General features: G+C 37.0%; 2 protein-coding genes across 2 annotated transcripts in view; one reads left to right on the top strand and one right to left on the bottom strand.

Moving 5' to 3' along the window:
• GNG5 (G protein subunit gamma 5) lies at positions 1-7,733 on the top strand. Its single transcript, XM_037826776.1, has 3 exons — positions 1-238; positions 4,009-4,153; positions 7,500-7,733. The coding sequence occupies exons 1-2, from the start codon at positions 158-160 to the stop codon at positions 4,132-4,134; spliced, it is 207 nt and encodes a 68-aa protein (XP_037682704.1). The 5' UTR covers positions 1-157; the 3' UTR covers positions 4,135-4,153; positions 7,500-7,733.
• The window catches only part of RPF1 (ribosome production factor 1 homolog), a 24,935-nt gene continuing 14,506 nt past the window's right edge, over positions 7,313-17,741 (bottom strand). The window contains 6 exon segments of the mRNA XM_037809127.1: positions 7,313-8,804; positions 9,372-9,498; positions 9,678-9,859; positions 10,396-10,478; positions 16,654-16,807; positions 17,402-17,497. Coding sequence (XP_037665055.1) covers positions 8,763-8,804; positions 9,372-9,498; positions 9,678-9,859; positions 10,396-10,478; positions 16,654-16,807; positions 17,402-17,497 — 684 coding nt within the window. The 3' untranslated portion in view covers positions 7,313-8,762.

The raw sequence follows: 17,741 nt of genomic DNA on the forward strand, positions 1-17,741 counted from the left end.
GTGCGCATGCGCGCCGAGGGTGGAGCCGCTAGGCCAAGAACCGGAAACTTAGAGACAAAGTTTGGAGCCCTTCCCCCTGCTGCGCGCTGCCTAGCTGTCTGGCCTCACAGACCAACCCAACGACGGTCGGACAAGTTTCTCTGTTTTTGTGCGCGCCATGTCTGGTTCCTCCAGCGTTGCCGCTATGAAGAAGGTGGTTCAGCAGCTCCGTCTGGAGGCCGGGCTCAACCGCGTGAAGGTGAGTGGGGGTGGGCGATGGCGGCGGGTGGGATCCAGCGGCGGAGCTGGCTGGGGCGGGCAGGACACGCATCCGGCTCTCGCTTCCCCCTGGGGAGGACGCGCGCTCGGCGGCAAAGATCCGGGAGCGGCCAGCTTCGGACCAGTCGACGCTGTGGTTTCGGGGGCCGATTAGCCCGCCCTTCCGCCCCAGGACTTTCCGTGTTGGGCTGGCCCTTGGGCAGAACTGAGGCGACCCACTTTGCGGTCCTCCTCACTCCCTCCTTCCTTTGGCAGTATCTTCTTGACAGTGACTGCTTGGCTGGCCTGGCCACCAGCTGCTGCTCCGCGCGCCGTCTGCACTATTCCCTTCTCCCTCGACAGCCTCCATCGTTTCTCGTCATCTGACAGGGTGTTTTCCGACTTTTGATTCAGAACAGACTTAATTTCTTTTCATGTCACATCTTTCACCAACCCACTCCCTTTAGTAATATATTCTTACATCTAAACTCTTCTCAGCCAGTAAACATATCCTTGAAAACGAAATCTTGCATAACAAACTGTGGATTAAAGAAGCATGTTTTCGAAACGTTCCAAGTGTCTCGGATTACCACTGGCGCCTTGTACAACCTCGAACAAAGCCTTCATTCCAAACCTTTTCGGCACAGTTTGCACGACGCAGACCTTGGGGCTATCTACTTGGCCGCATGTCCGAAAAAATGACTAGTGTGGGCCAGTACTGATTTTATTTATTTTCCCGTGTGGTTAGTATTGGCGTTGGATGGGGGTATATACTTGGGAGTGGGGGTGGGGCTTTTTTGTGTGTGTTGATAAACAGCCTGACATTCAAGTGCTATGCCATGTATTCCCATATTTTTAAAGTTCTAAATGGATTGGCTTCTTTCTGGTGCAGGAGGTCACCTTACATGTTAAACATTTCTTGTTATTAAAGACACAAACAACATGGTGAAGAATGTTAATCATGTAACCCTTTTAAAAGCAGCAGCCAGTTTCCAAGACTGATTTTATTATTTTACACTCATTAGGCTAGTCATTATTTATTTATTCCTGAAATATTTTGTGGAGTAAGATGGTCTCCTATTTACTCTTTTAGGTAAAAATGCCAGGGACCTAGCTTACTCAGTTGTGGTCACCTCAGGAGGGAAATTCTTGATGTGGGATTCCCCTCCTCCCTCCCGTCCCTTTAAGTAATGTAGGCTCTATTAAAATCCCCACATTATCACCTCATCCCAGTGGTTTATGGTTTTCCTTGGATGGATTTAACTTTGAAATTTGAAATCATGTATTTTTTATATTTTTTGAATTTTAAAAATTATATTTATAAAGTTATAGGGTATTTTCACAAACATTATCTTTTTTTGTCCACACCACAAACCCTATGAGAGAAACGAAATCATGTTTTTCTTAAGACCAACCGCTATAATAGGGCCATCAAAGTAAAAATAGGGGCAGGAGAAGGCGTGTCAAAAAGCCGATTGAAAGCAATATGTGTAAAAAGGGGTAATTAGCCAGTCTCCAAAGAAAATGAGAGGAAGTCTTCAGACTCGAGTACTCAGAAGGTTTTACCTTGTAAACTCTAGCCCCCAGTAACTTCTCAATCTATTGCTTGCCTTGTATACCTAATTCTTTTCGGTATAGTCCTGATCATTAAAGCCACAAGCAATTTGGTTTTAGAGATACCAGTTTTTGCCGGATGCTAGGGCTGTAGCAAGGAGGGTAGGGCAGCCCATGTTGGGACTTTAAATGAGCTTTTCTTTTCTTTAGGTATGTTGCTAAATGTTGTTAGGTTTGATTTCGCATTGTACATCTGTTTTATCCACACTGTGCTTGATGCTTTTTTGTGTGCTATTATACTTGTAAACTAGCACAAGATTACTGTTTGGGTACAGCTGATAGGAAATTTCATTATAAGTGCTTGACAAACTCTCATAGGTGAGGTGACCTACACTTTATTATCCAAACCAGGACACTTCTGAGGAGGACAGGGAACACTCAGAATTAGGACAGGGTAATAGGGCTTCAGCCTCTAGTGGGTCATCCCAGTTAGGTAATTATTGCAGTGCCTTGGGGACTAACTTGTTCCAGCTTTAGAGCCTTTGTCTCAGCTCTCCCCACTGCTTGGAATGCTGTTTCTCTCTGATGGCTACTTAGTTGGATCTCTTGTCATTGGGACCTTAGCTTAAAGATCACCTCCTCACAGAGGCCTTCCCTTAGATGGCCACCCGGTCACCATCTTAAATCACTCTTCTCTACAGAGCACTTGTGTCCTGTCTTAGACTCTCAGCTTCATAACAGCAAGGACCTGTCTTATGTACTACTTATGTATTCTCAGTGCCTAGAAATATGTTTGGCATGTAGTGGTGCTTGAAGTTTTTGAAAGGAAGGTAGTTAAGGTGGGGCCTACCTAACTTTAGACAGAAAATTAAATATATTTTGCTCCCTACACTTACTGCTGCTTAGTGTGAAATCAATCAAATTATATCACACATTACCTCACTTTAGCTGTACCTTTTTTTAAAACGTACTTTACGCAGGAGCTAATAAACATAGAACCCATTACCCTGGAATGTTGTATAGGCCAAACACACATAGATTCCAGAAGAGTTTATATTCTATCTCAGGAAGATGGATCCTTTTATTAGGTTTAATGTCTGGGTACAGCTGTAATCTGTAGGGCTTCTTGCTACAGAGGGCATTTGTGATGCTAACTCCCTTTCAAAGGCCAAATACCCAGCTGGACTAGACACCTGCTGTCACATTTTGGTGATAGTGAAGACTTTGAGAATAAAATAAATGATTATTTACTTTTCCCCATCTTTTTAAACCTCTATTCAAGACTTAGGATATTGAATGCCTTTGGGGCATCCTTTAGTCACTCATGTTCTGTATGTGAGCCATTCAGTTCTTTGATCTGGTATTAGTGTACCATCAACTGTTTAATGTTAAGAAACTAGACAATGACCACTTTCCACTTGGTGTCGTGTAACTAAAACAAGTTCAGCAGCTTTCCTAAGCAGCATTCCTTTAAGGAGCTGTACGTTACCCTTAAATGTGATTTAATAATATTCATGTATGTATGCAATGCCATCCCAACAGGATTTAAGGAACTTCTGTGGCTTTACTTTGTTTATACCCTGTATCACCTTAACAATATATACAATTATTAGATGTTTAAATGATTAAATGCATGTCTCTTTAATTTGATTTAGTTTAAATGCAGGGGATTATATGACTGTATAAATGTGAAGAACAGTACACCAAATGTATTCTCACAGTGTTTGGTTTTCTAAATTATGTACTGGTTATCCCACATTATGTTCATTCACAGTAACATTTTTCCAGTAATACTGCTTTCAGGACAAAATAATAGTTTGCTAGCATTGTATTGCTCTTTTTTTAAAGCCTCTAATTTAACCTCTAATACCATGTACTGCTTTTAATGAAAGTTCAGAACCTTCAAGCTTGCAATTGAACAGCCTATTAAGCAAACAAGATGTGCTATGCTTTACAGATAAATGGAATTTTATACTGATTATTTGGTGCCTATAATAAGCAAGTAAAAGAAAATGTACTATAAACTACTCTTATTTACAAGCAGTGTTTTAAGAGCTCACTATATGCCTGGTAGCCTTTAGTTAGTATGTAATAACTTTCTTGAGGTAAGAGAAGTGCTATTTATTTCAAGTGTTTGAGAAATAAACACTTCAAGATTTTAGAAAACCTTTAAAAAATTCTTACCACCTCCTGCTTTTCCTCTCCTCATTGTAATAGGTTTCCCAGGCAGCTGCAGACTTGAAACAATTCTGTCTGCAGAATGCTCAACATGATCCCCTGCTGACTGGAGTATCTTCAAGTACAAATCCTTTCAGACCCCAGAAAGTCTGCTCCTTTTTGTAGTAAAATGAATCTTTCAAAGGTAAGTTTCCTTAAATTAAACAAACAAACAAACAAACAAAAAACAGAAATCCACATAGTAGGAATAACTGGTTAAGTCTCTTTTTCTTTGCAGTTCTTACGAATTGACTGAGATCATTCCATTCACTTTTGTTTGTTCCAGTCTTTTTTTCTCGGTATGAAAAGTGAAGATTGATGAAACTTGCTGATTTTAGTAGGCATAAAGACTAATTGTTTCTATTTAACCACAAAAAGGGTTAAATAACCATAAAGAGTTACTAGAAAATTTCACTATGAAAAGGCATGTTATTTTTATAGCACTAGCTTGGGCTCCCCAAGTACTAGTTTAGCCTTATTTTTTTTTTTTATACCTGAGCAAATATTTAGACAGCTAAAAAATTCCACAGTGTTTATGGGGATGATTTTTAAAGTGCTAATGATTTAGATCAATTCTGATGTTACTGCTCTAATAAGGCAGTAAAAGAAAGAACTGGGAGTTGTAAATGCAAGAGAAAATTAGGAAGTACTTAATATAAGATTACATGGTACAGGCATTTGGAGTGGGGAATAACCATAGGTTTTACCTTTTATTCTGGTTTATTAGGCAGAGTATAATGATAGAAATGAGGCCTATGAGTTCATGATGGTAGACAAGACAGTGGATTGAAATTAAGAGGATTAAGAAAACTAAGGAACATGCTGGTTTAAAGCATGATTCTATATGTTAATCTGTTTCTTCTACATCAAATGTGATATGTGCAAAAACTTGTAAAATTAGTCTAAAATAGATATGACCAGAAAAGTGCTTGGGAAAATTTAAAATGTAATCCAATACCTTTTTGTAAATCCTTAGTACTTTAGACAAGGCATGTACTCACTAATTGCACTAATATGAGAAGCAACCTTAAATTAATGCTTTAAAAAAAGAAAAAAGACTCAGTATTTGGCACACACCCTTTACTAACATTCTAACTCCTCAAAGTCCAGGAAGTTGCTTCCTAAAATACCAAGTTACACAGTTGTGCTTCCCTAATTAAACTTTGTAGACTTGGGTGTGCAGGAAGTCTGTGTGTAAGTACAGCATGTTTCTAGTAAATACAATGATTGGTTAAGATTTTTGAAACACCATAAAACACACTTGAGTAACAGCTTCTCCAGAAGGAAGTAATTCATTTTAACAGTCAAGTATCTTCATATTGTCTTAATATTATTTCCTTGCTTTGGGCTACATTCATCTAATTCTTCTGGGAAGTTTTTGTTAATTTTATATTTTTAAGGTTTACTAAAGAATTTTTTTTTTATACCTCTGATCCTGTTGTAGTCACTTTAGAAAGGTGGTTTATTTTCATTTGACGTAAAATACTGTTAAGAAGCTTGGGCACCTGTTAATAGGTTCACTTCACTGGAGTCTGGAGCTAAGTGTTTTAAATGACTTGCTCAAGGTTATAAATATGGCTGAGATAGGAACCTAGATTTCAAGTAAAATAATGGCTACTAATCCGATAGTATAATAAAACAGCTTAGTTTTGTGGACAGGTATATTAGAATTTGAAGCTATCTGGGCTAGGGAAAAAATATTTCGATGCAAAAGCAATGCTTTCCAAACTTGAAGATGTGAAAATGCAAATTTTAATTCAATAAGTCTAAGGTGAGGCTCTTGAATCTCTATTTCTTACAGGTTCCCAGTGTATATTACACTGAATGGCACAGATGTAAAGAATTTACATTGGAGTCTTTATACTCATACATGTAACATCAAAAAATTAGTTTTTTTATAATTAAAAAAAGACACTTAGCATAGGTAATATAGCAACAGGCAATAAAAGGAAATTAGAAATCAGTATGATCAGCACACTAGAAATAACAACTCTTAACAGATTGTATTTCCTTTTAAGGGAAAAAATATTTTTATTTCTAAAAAATGAGGATCATAGTATATGCTGTTTTCCATTCTGCTTTTTTCACTTATGGATCTTCCTATTTAATTATTCTTTGTAAACAAGAGTTTGAATGGTTGTGCCACAATTTAATCATACTTCATTGAATATTTAAATTTCCACATTTGAGGCTACATTGAGACAAACTGGTACTTGACTTCCCCAATTATTTCCTTAAGATAAATTTTTAGAAGTAAAATTAGTCAATAAGGAATGCACATTTTAAAATTTTAGTAACATTTGATAACTATTGCTAAGCCTATACTTCGCTCTTCCACCAGTAGCATCAGTGCCCTTTCCATTAAGTCCTTGCCAAGCAAACCTTAAGAGTATTTGCTACTATTGTTTGCCTACCTTGTTGTAATTTGTACTGATTCAGATATTCTAAGTGAGGTTAAACATTTTTCATGTTTTTTCACTATAGTATTCATTCTCTTATGCCTCTTGAACAGTTTTAAATATCTCAGATAAGCACGAAAATGAACCATTTATCCACCATCCTCAATTAAATGTTTTTCCTTGTTAATTGTTTAAAAGAAATGAGTTCCCCTTTCTACTTTTCCATATAGACAATTTATCTCAAAGTTGATTTGCCCAAGGTTTTACTTCTTACTACATATATTTATTGTATCTTATGGTTATAAAACATAACTATAGTTTATTAAGGCCTATTATTATTATTTTCAAGATTTGTGGATCCAGATAGATCATTTAGTTATTTTAACTGCTATATAATGTGCCATATCAAATGTATAAACCTTTATTTATCCACTCCCCTAATGAGTTACATTTAAGCCGATTACAGTTCTTTACTGTTGAAATACCACTGTAGTCAGTATCCTTAAATACATGGTTTCTTTTTGTGTCTGGGTTTATGTAGGTAAATAAAAGTGCAATTGCATCTTCTACTTTGTTAGATATTGCTGAACTGCTCTCCTAAATATTCTTGCTCATTTTTCTAGGTGTATTCAGATTTTTCTTAAGAGATATTTATAGAGTGTATTTCAACAATGATCCCGCAAGTTAATCTCTAAGTATGTTTCTTCATATATAAAACAGGAATGATACATACTTAAGAGTGACTGTAAAAATGAAGAGAAAATTACATTTGGTTGCCTATTATGTGTTAGGCATTTTCCGTGCCATTTCTCATTCTTTCCTAGAAACTGTGTGATACGGTACTAGATTTGTTTTTTTCTTTATCTGTATTAATTCTTTAAATACAGATAAGGAAACAGGCTCAATTTAGTTGAAACCACTTTATAAACTGACCTTCAAAATAAATTCCCTTAAAGTTGGCAATGGACATGAGCAATTTATAAGACAGAGATAACAAAAACAAGGATAACTGGTTAATCATTTGTGAGAAATTTTAAAAACTATTGTTCTTTGATACTTGAGCCTAATTCACTTTTTTTGTTTCCATTTCAGGTTTTCTAAACGACTTATCATGAACCAGTGAATATTCAAAGGAGGGCTAAATTTGAAGCCTGTACAAAAGCTTACCCCTGTAACACATGTGCCATACTATACAAATTTCTACTTTTGTCAGTCCTTAACATCTACCTCTCTGAATTTTCATGAGTTTCTATTTCACATGGGTAATTATTTTGTATACACTGGCAACAGCATACAATAAAATACTTGGTAATTGTTTTTTTCTTATTTATTGGTATGAAATATACTTAGGCATATACCTGTTTTAAACAGCTGTGATAAATAGCAGTTTTCCCACTGTCATTAAGGTGGTAAGTTATCAGTGTTGGTGTTCCTAAAATTCTTGTCACATAACCTTATGTCATACACGTGCAAGACTACTAATTAAAGGAAGGTTGCAAACCTACCATTGTATTTTATTCATTTGAAGTCAGAAGGCTGCTAAGTTCTAGTTTCTATCTATGGGCTATTTACAGAGTTAGCTCTGTTTTAATACTTTTTAAAGTAAACTCCTTTGTTAGGAATATTAATCAAGTTACACGTTAAAGTCAGTTACTTCATTATAGCTGACTCTTCTAACAAATAGTAAAGAGAAAAGACTGGACATATGAATTCCTCTAGAAGGTGTAAACAAACCTTCAGAACTTGGGACAATGCCTGAATAGAGATACAGTACCACGTGATGAGGTACAAAGTGACAAGAAAAAAGGAATCAAAGCCCAGCTTCAAAAGTTTACAACTTCAAGAACTTGGTAAACCATTTTGCTTCCAAATTTTTGCCTATCTAGAAAGCTTAAGGTATGTTAAAACCTCCCCAAAGTCTAGCCTCCAGTATTCATTCATTCAAGAAATAGTGAGTAGAAACCATGTCCCATTGTACTCCAAGATCAGTCTCATATAGAACCAGTGAGTCACACAGTATCTACACCAAATATTTTAATTCTCTGCAGTCCACATGTTCTATGAAAACGTGCATGGGAAAGTTGGTTTGACTCTTGATTCCAACTCAAATTACTCACTCTTACCCCAAAATAGAGAATTAAGTTTTAGGACACCTAAACTACAACTTCTAAACCCTTACCAAGATGACTTAATTGTATTTGCTATCAATAAGCAGTGGCAATTCATGGCACTTTATAATTTGTCCAGTCAGGGAAGGTTTATGAAATCAGTAAATGCCATTTGGAAAAGGATCTTCTATCAAAAATAATTCAAGATAGTCCTTTTAGCAAAATCCAATACTATTTCCTCAGTACTTTATAAATGGAATTTTCTTCTACTTGTATCCATTTCCCGGGGCTGAAAACAAAAAAGGAAAACAATCAGGGCAAGAAAAGATGTAAAAGTTAACTTCCTTAGGTTTTAAATCTATAGCTAAATACTGAAAAACTGGGTTTGTCTCTATGATCCTGTATTAGAATATTATCCGTCTTAGTTTTCTTACAAAGTGTTGGAAGTTAGTTTCCAATAATCTATATAATTTTAAAGTAAAAATGTCACTTAAGTAAAATACTGCTTACTACATAGAAAATAAAAAGTATTTGGAAATATTGGAGTTTCCATTTATGATTTAAGATGATGATCTTCAAACTTCTGTGTAACCACTATAAGAAGTGGCTCTCAAACTACTGTGCAGCAAAATCACGTAATACAGACAAAACAGATTGCTGGGCCCCACCCCCAGAGATGCAGATCAGTGTTGGCCCAAGAATTCACAGCTAAATAGGTTCCCATATGATGCTACAAGTTCCACTTTAAGAATCACTGATCTTTATGATACTCCAAAAGCTTAAAACACATGGTTACCTTCTTATTCTATATATTTAAGAGGACCTACTAATGGCTTTTCAAACCATATGAACATACCTTATGCACCCATTCATATTCTCCATATTTAGAATCAAAGGTTCCTTTCTGAAGAGATCTTAATTTTAAGGTAAAACGTGGTCCAAGCTCCTGAATTCCTACTTTCTTTTCACTCTTGAATATGTATCTTCAAAGATAAAGAATATATAAGAGCTTAGGAAATTGTCTGAATAAGCCCAACGCTTACTCCTTTATGACACTGTTTAAAAGATCATTTTCTCATCTACAATACTTGTCACAGTATGTTAGAAAACAGGTGTATTTCAAGACAAGTCAAAGTCTTAGGAGTTAAGACTCCTTCCTCACCTGTGAAATCTGAAGAAGACATAATCCCGCTGATTGTGGAATGTAGCAACCTGCCTTCCGATAAACTGAGGATTATGGGGAAACAGAGATGCAAACATACGTCCAATAGAATGGCCCAGCCGTGTTGTAAAATTATTCAGAATTATTTCAGGAATGTGCTCTGTGGGGTCCTTCCCTCTTCTCTAGAACAACGAAGAAGTACAAAAATGAATTAAGGGAATTGGGAAAAAGAACAAAAACTAGACACACACACATCTCATTCCAATTTCAAATATCAGAATTTATAGGACACAAATTTTAAAAATTTAAAGTTATATCATTCTCAATCAAACTACCACAGATGGCTTATCAAACTTAAGAAATAAGATGTATCTAGGATTATTTTACTATGCAGTGAATACACCAAAAAGAAACCTGCTACTAGAAAATTGGCATGTTTCAAACTAATAAGGGATACTGCCTGTCTGCTATAACTCGGTCATGATCTCACCAAAAAAAAAATGAGTAGATAAAAGCACTTGAATCAGGACAGGGCACGTGCCATTATTCAAGATAGGGCATATGTATAAAATACAGCATCCAAGTGCTTGATTTTTCTGTTGAACAGCAAAGTAAACCTCTCTCCCTCTCAAAAATACAGTTCATAACCAAGTGACAGAGTAAAAGAACAATCAAATACTGTGAGAACAATGCCAACCAAGGAATATATAAAACTTACCTTGATTTCTTTACGCAGACGAACACTACTCATTTTAAAATGAGCTGTCGGACCGTGTGGCAAGTGACTCAAAATAAGTCCATCTGTTCATAAAGTTAAGAACACAGTGAACTCTGTAATCTACATCTTAAATTATTAAATAGCCCTTTATATGTCCTAAAACCTATAGCTAGGTGAATGGGTGGGTGCATGTACTCCTCTAGGTTAACTGAAATTTTCCTACCACAGGAAAAAAGGTACATAGTCAACCTAAATCTTTCAGAAAAAAAGATTAACCTCTAGTAGCCCTACTTTTTCTCTTTTTACAAAATGGTTGCACTGCTTGTTATTGTCCTGCAGAGGATACGCTGGGAATTCAATTAAAGCAGGAGAAAAAATCTATTTATGTTGCCCACTACTATAGCAGGAGTGATGACAGCGTAGAGTTCTAGAATAATTCTAGCACTGCAAACAGAATATAAGTTTACCTCCAAGTTCAGAAGACTCACCCTCAAAATGTATACTTTTATACATTACATATGGTCAGGATATGCTGTCAGCTTTGAGTATTATCCCACAAGATCAGAGATTTCCATCTAGGCTCTCTCTTGAAGTCAAGGTTATTAGTGTTTCTCAAGAGGTGAGCTCTTACTCGTGGGATTTCTGTACCACAAACTAAATAACTGATAAACCTATTAGTAATTCTTTACTCACTGTCTCCATGAACAGAGAATAATGCTAGACATTCTTAAACTACAAAAGAAATGTAAGACACCTACCCACACTCAGCAGCATTTGGAGAGCAAAGTCTCTAAAAGGCCTGGCTGCAGCAAATTAAGATCACTACCTGTACATTTCTCAAGTCTTTGAAGCACAACCTGATGTTACCTTCCAATACATTTATTTTTCAATGAATAAATTTTGGCTATTGCTTAATACCACTACAGTCAAGCAGAAATGACAATGGACAAGACTTTCCATTTATATAATGACTTTCTGAGTCTACAAAATATTTTCAAACATCCATTATTTCATCTGGTCCTCACAAGAACTGAACCTTAAACGGGGGTCAGAATCAGACTGTTTCAAGTCTATGTGCACACAATGTGAGTTTTTCAAAACGGATGCTGCCATCTTCTTTTAACAGCATCAATATTCTCCCTTTCATACAAATTAGAAATTACAGTTAACTTTAATTTCTCCCTCTACCACCAAATCCTGTTGATTTTACCTTCACAAGCTTCCTCACTTCTACAACCTCTTCTTTACCTTCACTGCAACTGTCTTAGTTGATGTCCTTGAGATTTTTCATCTAGATTATTAAAACAGTATCCTGGTTGCCAGACCTCCCCTCTCTCTCACCAGTTCAAGTCTGTGTTCCAATACAGACTGTAAATCAAGTCTATATTTAGGCCTTAGTTCTATAATTAATTAGCTGTAAGACTTGGTGGTGTCATTATTATCTGTGTAATAGTTTCTCATATGCTAAGTGAAAAACTAGATGCCACCAGAGTCTCGACAGCTGTAGCAAATTTCGTGTTAACTCTTATCACAGACTCATCTACAGAATAAAGATGTCAGTTATGACTTTTGGGCATACTCCCTTGGGCATCAGCAAATTTGGGGATGGAGAGGTTGGGGAAGTCTTCTTCCTTAGCAAAAATCTTGCTTTCTGATCTGGAACAATACATGTGTCACATTTCTGGTTAATCTCTGCCATGCCAAGCAACAGGTAATAGGGGGACTTTGGATGATCCTGGACAGTTACTCATGGATCATTCTCACTGACAGAGCCAGGTCATGTTGGCTCCCATAACAGAGAATTCCCTCAGGGCACTGAATATTCCTGGACTAAGAAACAAACAATATTCAGTGTGCACCATCATGCCTGCACTTTGAGTGTCTCCATCCATGTCTACCATCATGCCTCCAAGAAACTCAACTAAAAATATATCTGTCTGTCCCCATATCATGTGGGCTCTGTACCACAGGAACACCCTGATTGTCACTCAGCATTTAGACCCAGAATGACACTTACGGCAAGCACAAATAGACCAAGAATTCCCACCATTAAGACAGCCACACACCAATCTTCATGTCAGCTATAAACCATGGACAGGACAAACACATCAAAATGTCCACATTTCCCTGACTTACTGTGGGTTCATTGACTGAACATGGGCATGCCTCATGGTGAGTTCTGCTAAGTGAGATTCTGGGATGCTGAGCTGCATGTCTAAGATCCAGCAGTATTTTCTGCAAATTAGGGAAGAAAGGCAAGTCCATGCTTGGCCAGGGGCACTTCATTAAACCTCCACCTAACCACACCAAACTGGGATTTGCAGTTGGGCATACAAGCGTTAAAACTGTACTTGGAAAGTTAATCACTTCTATGTATATATGTTATATTCTACAGTTAAAAAACATGATTTAAAAAAAGAAGAAGAAGAAGAAAATTAGCCACTGTAGTAGAAGAGAACAGTGCCTGGATGGAGAATGATTATTTAGGTAGGGTGAACAAGAAAGGATGTTCTGAGGACTTAAGCTGGGCGTGAAGGAGGAAAAAGAGCTAGTCATGGGAAAATGCACAGGATAAGAAAAAACACTCCAAGCAGAAGACCTGAGCAAAACTGCTAAGGCATAAAAGCACACGGTATTTAAAGATGTAAGGGGAAACCAAAGTTGATAGGGTATAAGCAAATGCAACAATGAGATTAGATAGGTAATCAGAAGGTAGAACATCTAAGACCTTGTAGTTCACAGTACAAAGTTTGAATTTTATTTACAAATTCAATGGGAAGCCAGTTGTGCCAGTTTGAGTGTATTGTGTCCCCCAAATGCCATTATCTTTGTAGTCTTGTGTGGGGCAGAAGTTTTGGTGTTGGTTAGATTTGCTTGGAGTGTGCCCCACCCAGCTGTGGGAGATAATTTTGATGAGATGTTCCCATGGAGGTGTGGCCCCACCCATTCGGGGTGGGCCTTGATCGGTGGAGCTATATAAATGAGCTGACTCAAAGAGGAAAGGGAGTGCAGCTGGGAGTGATGTTTTGAAGAGAAGCAAGCTTGCTAGAAAGGAACGTCCTGGGACAAAGCCATTTTGAGGCCGGAGCTTTGGAGCAGAGACACCGGCTGCCTTCCTAGCTAGTAGAAGTTTTCCGGACGCCATTGGCCATCCTCCGGTGAAGGTACCTGATTGCTTGGACGCTTTGTGGCCTTAAGACTGTAACTGTGTAGCGAAATAAACCCCCATTTTATAAAAGCTTATCCATCTCTGGTGTTTTGCATTCTGCAGCATTAGCAAACTAAGACCTTGTAGTTCACAGTACAAAGTCTGAATTTTATTTACAAATTCAATGGGAAGCCAGTGAAGTGTTTTAAACTGAAGACTAACATAAACCAATTTACATTTTTAAAACAATCATTCACTCTCACTGGTGTATGGAAATGGATTGGAAGGAGACAAGACCAGAAGGAAAAAACACCAGTCTGATGCCATTGTTGTAGTTTATGAAGAAATGACAGTGGCTTGACTAAGGTGATGGCAGTAGAGGTGAAGGAAGGTACACTTCAAGATATCCTGGAGATAGACTTCACAATTCTTACTAATGGATTAAATGTGGAGGGGAGAGTGAAGACAAGGAAGGAAGAATCACAGATGACTTCCAGGTCTGACTTCATTGTGGTCCCATTTACTTAGAATGGGAAGAACTGAAGGAAGAATAGGCTTCATAAGGGGTAGGGAGCTGGGGATGGGGATTAAAAATTCAGCTTGGTGCATATTAATTTTGAAATGCCTATGAAACATTCAAGAAGAGATAACAAGCAGGCAACTATATATATATGTAAGAGGAGAATCTATGCCAAAGACACAAATTTGAAAATCGTCACCATAGAGACTGTATACAAACTAATGGGAATGTATAATATCATGTAGGAAAAAACTATTCAGTGAAGAGAAAAGGGTCTAAGACCAAGACCTGAGTAAGCCCTACATTAGTAAGTCAAGTGAAAGAAAAGCAGGAGACACAGAGAGAGAACACAGAAGGTCAGAGAGGTAAAGGTTGATTCACTTGCTCAATCTCAGAGAGTCCCTTTATAATAGCTGAGTTGTGCCTTATCAATGTTATTTCTTCCAGTAGCAGTCAAGATTAGATTCAACCACATCTCACATAAAACCCCCAAATAACTGTTGCTTGAACAAAATAAAATTTCTTGCTCTTGTGAACAAAAAGATGTCAGTTACGGTATTCATAATGTGACTCCAAAATACCTTTCTAGTTTAACTTCCCTTATACCTCCCATGCAGTTTCCTAACAACTTGGAGGCACTCACACAATCCTTTTATATCATACACTTTAATCTCATCATGTATTGCTCACTCTATTTCAAAAACCTGCAATATTGTACTCATCATTCATCAAGGCCCACTTCAAACACCAGCTCTTTACACAGTCAAAATTAAACTCTAAGCTGGTATTTACCATAACCCTTGCCACTCGTGAGTTATAGACAAACAAGTGCCTCTCTCCCCAACTAATCTGTTTCTTACAGACATCGGCACTACTACATAACAGATTATCAGCACCTCAATTTTTTTCTTCTTTTTAAACATAAACTGCAGGTTCAACTTCATGAAGCATACCCAAGAGTAATTCTATTATCATTTAAACATTGAGGACGTCATAAAATCTTAGGTGGGAAAAAGATAAAAGGTCATTTCTTCCAATCCAAATTAAGGCTTGAATCCTTTCTAGAACACGCCTACTAAGTGACTGTTGTCAAGAGGGAACTACAAAATCAAAACTCAGAGGTTCCTAAATAATTTCCTTTCCTGAGTACTTGTATTATATAAAAAGCTTTATTTGTGCCATTGCTAATCCTTAACACAAATACCTCAGATAAAACAAGAAAAGAATGTTCATTGAACTGATGAATGCCTGATTCTTAGCAAAGAGTTGCTAGCAGCCTTGAAATGATGATAGTATTTTAACTTCTGAAAATAAAGAGAGAAGAAAACAAAAACAAAAAAGCCTTGCCACTTTATTTTTGCGGCAGCTAAAAAAAAGGCATAAACAACCTTAAAAACAGATCTTTTCTGGAACAGTTATTTATCCAAATGATTTTAGTTACTTTGGTACCGTTAACCTACACTCCAAACCAAATTAAAATATCGCCAATAAAATACTGTATCACAAAACTGGTTTTAGTCTATTTTAGTTTCTGGAAAGCAACTGGTTAAGCAATGTCTTTAAGTTACATTGATAATTAAAGTAAGCCATGAGAGTTATTTAATTTTTTTTAAATTAGCTTTTTAACCTATTTACGTGAAAAGAGCAGTGTTCACTGATTTAAAAAAAAAAAAGTTATTCTGATAGCAGGACACAAAGTCTTGTTCTTATCTTTTTGTAAATCCTTAGTAATTTTATTTTAATAATTTTGACCAAATCAACTGATTTTTTTAAGTTACTGAATTCACAGTAACTTAACTGTTTGATAAATAAGTAGAACAACAAAAACAAATCTAGACAAGCTCTTCATTATCTCTCAACTCAAAACAGGGAAAAATACCTTGGGATCAAGTGACACCTCAGAACTGAGACTCACAGAAAAAGTTTTACGTTGTCCTTGGCACTCCAAAACGCTAACAAAATACACAATATGGGCCTGACCACCTACCTCAGACACTTAATCCTGTGATAACACCTCTGGTAACCGTAAAATCTAACCATACCAAATTATTTGCTGATCCCCAAATGGGTCAGCTCTTTCACACCTCTACCTTTCCAAATGGTCTCTCTGCACTAAGCGCTCTTCTGCCTTATTCACCCCATTCACTCTATTCACCAAGACCTAGCTGAAGCATCTCTTTTTCTGTGAAGTCCTTCCTCCTGGATAATCCCCAGGGTAGACTTTACCAGTCACTGGGTTTCCAATGTACCCTGTATTTCTCTTACACTAGTTCTGAACTGCTAGTTTACATGTTTATTTTCTCCTACTAGACTATGAGTTCTCTGAAGGTTAGACTATCTCATTTATCTCTGCGTCTTTTACTGGGGATTAAAACAATGCCTTGACCATAGCATGAGTTCTACAAATGTTTGCTAAATGAAGGAAAAATAACTTCATGGAATCTTAGATAGGATACATAATTTTCTAGTTAAAATGCTCTGAAAGTTATAGAGAACACGCCCTATTCTTCTAAATATATTCAAAACAGGTGGGGGGGGGAGGGGGTGTGAGAAAGGGGACAGGAAAACTTCCCTAAAAAACAAAGGATACTTGGTGTTTTACGATCTTCATTAATAACAATGAGATCTGTGAAATCTCTAGAGATGCACTGTGGAATAATTTTTTTCAGAGCCAGTCCTCTTCTGTAATAAACATGTGAGTTTGGTATAACTGTAGAAAGCTGTTCACAGAGTCGTACTGTTCTCTGTAAAAGAAAATAACAAAAATCCTCAAAAGTGAAAAAAGAATAAAAATCTTATGTGGTGTATATTCATAAAGAAAGGAGTAATGATTATTATAAAATAGTGTTGTTGATAGACAGCAAGGCTGGGGGAAGAATGAAGTGTAAGTGGCATTCCATCCTTTATTATATGCTGATCATCGTAAAGCAGTTCTTAACTGGGGGTGATTTTACTGCCCAGAGGACATTTGGCAATGTCAAGACATTTTTAGTTGTCATGATTGGTGGTGAGGGGTGGAGGCGATAGGATGGGATTGGGGGAGGTTGCTACTGGGCGGAGGACATCTATCTGGTAGAGACCAGGGATGCTGCTAAATATCTTATAATGCACAGGACAACTTCCCATAATAAAGAGTTATCCAGTCCAAATGTTAATAGTCCCATGGTCAACAAAGCCTATCCTTAAGAATCATGCTTAGTAAACCTACATCACATTACTAGTACTACATTTTCTTTAGATTATTAATAGGTAGCATCCAGAGCAAACCAGTAATTTAACTCTTCTTAACAGTCTTCCTCTTTTAACAATTCAAGAACTATACTAATCAATGTGCTTACCCCATGAGGTCTGTCTGATGTTGTGATGAGAATTTTGGGAGAAGTCTGTCTGTTGAAGTAAGAAGCAAATTCATCTGTAGCTTCATCATAAGCAACCTGAGAAAAGAAAAGAGACATCATTTTACAACAAACAAATAAATGGTCTACTGGGCCAGTGCAGTGCGCTGAATTGTGTCCCCCAAAAAGAAATGTTAAAATTTTAAACTGTAGTACCTGTGAATGTGGCTTTATTAGAAATAGGGTCTTTGCAGATGTAATCAAGTTAAGATTAGATCATACTGGATTAGGATGAGCCCTAAGTCCAACAACTGGTGTCTTTATAAAAGAAAAGAGAGGGAGA

This window comes from Choloepus didactylus, chromosome 2 (genome assembly GCF_015220235.1).
Source record: "Choloepus didactylus isolate mChoDid1 chromosome 2, mChoDid1.pri, whole genome shotgun sequence".
NCBI classification, from domain to species: domain Eukaryota; kingdom Metazoa; phylum Chordata; class Mammalia; order Pilosa; family Megalonychidae; genus Choloepus; species Choloepus didactylus.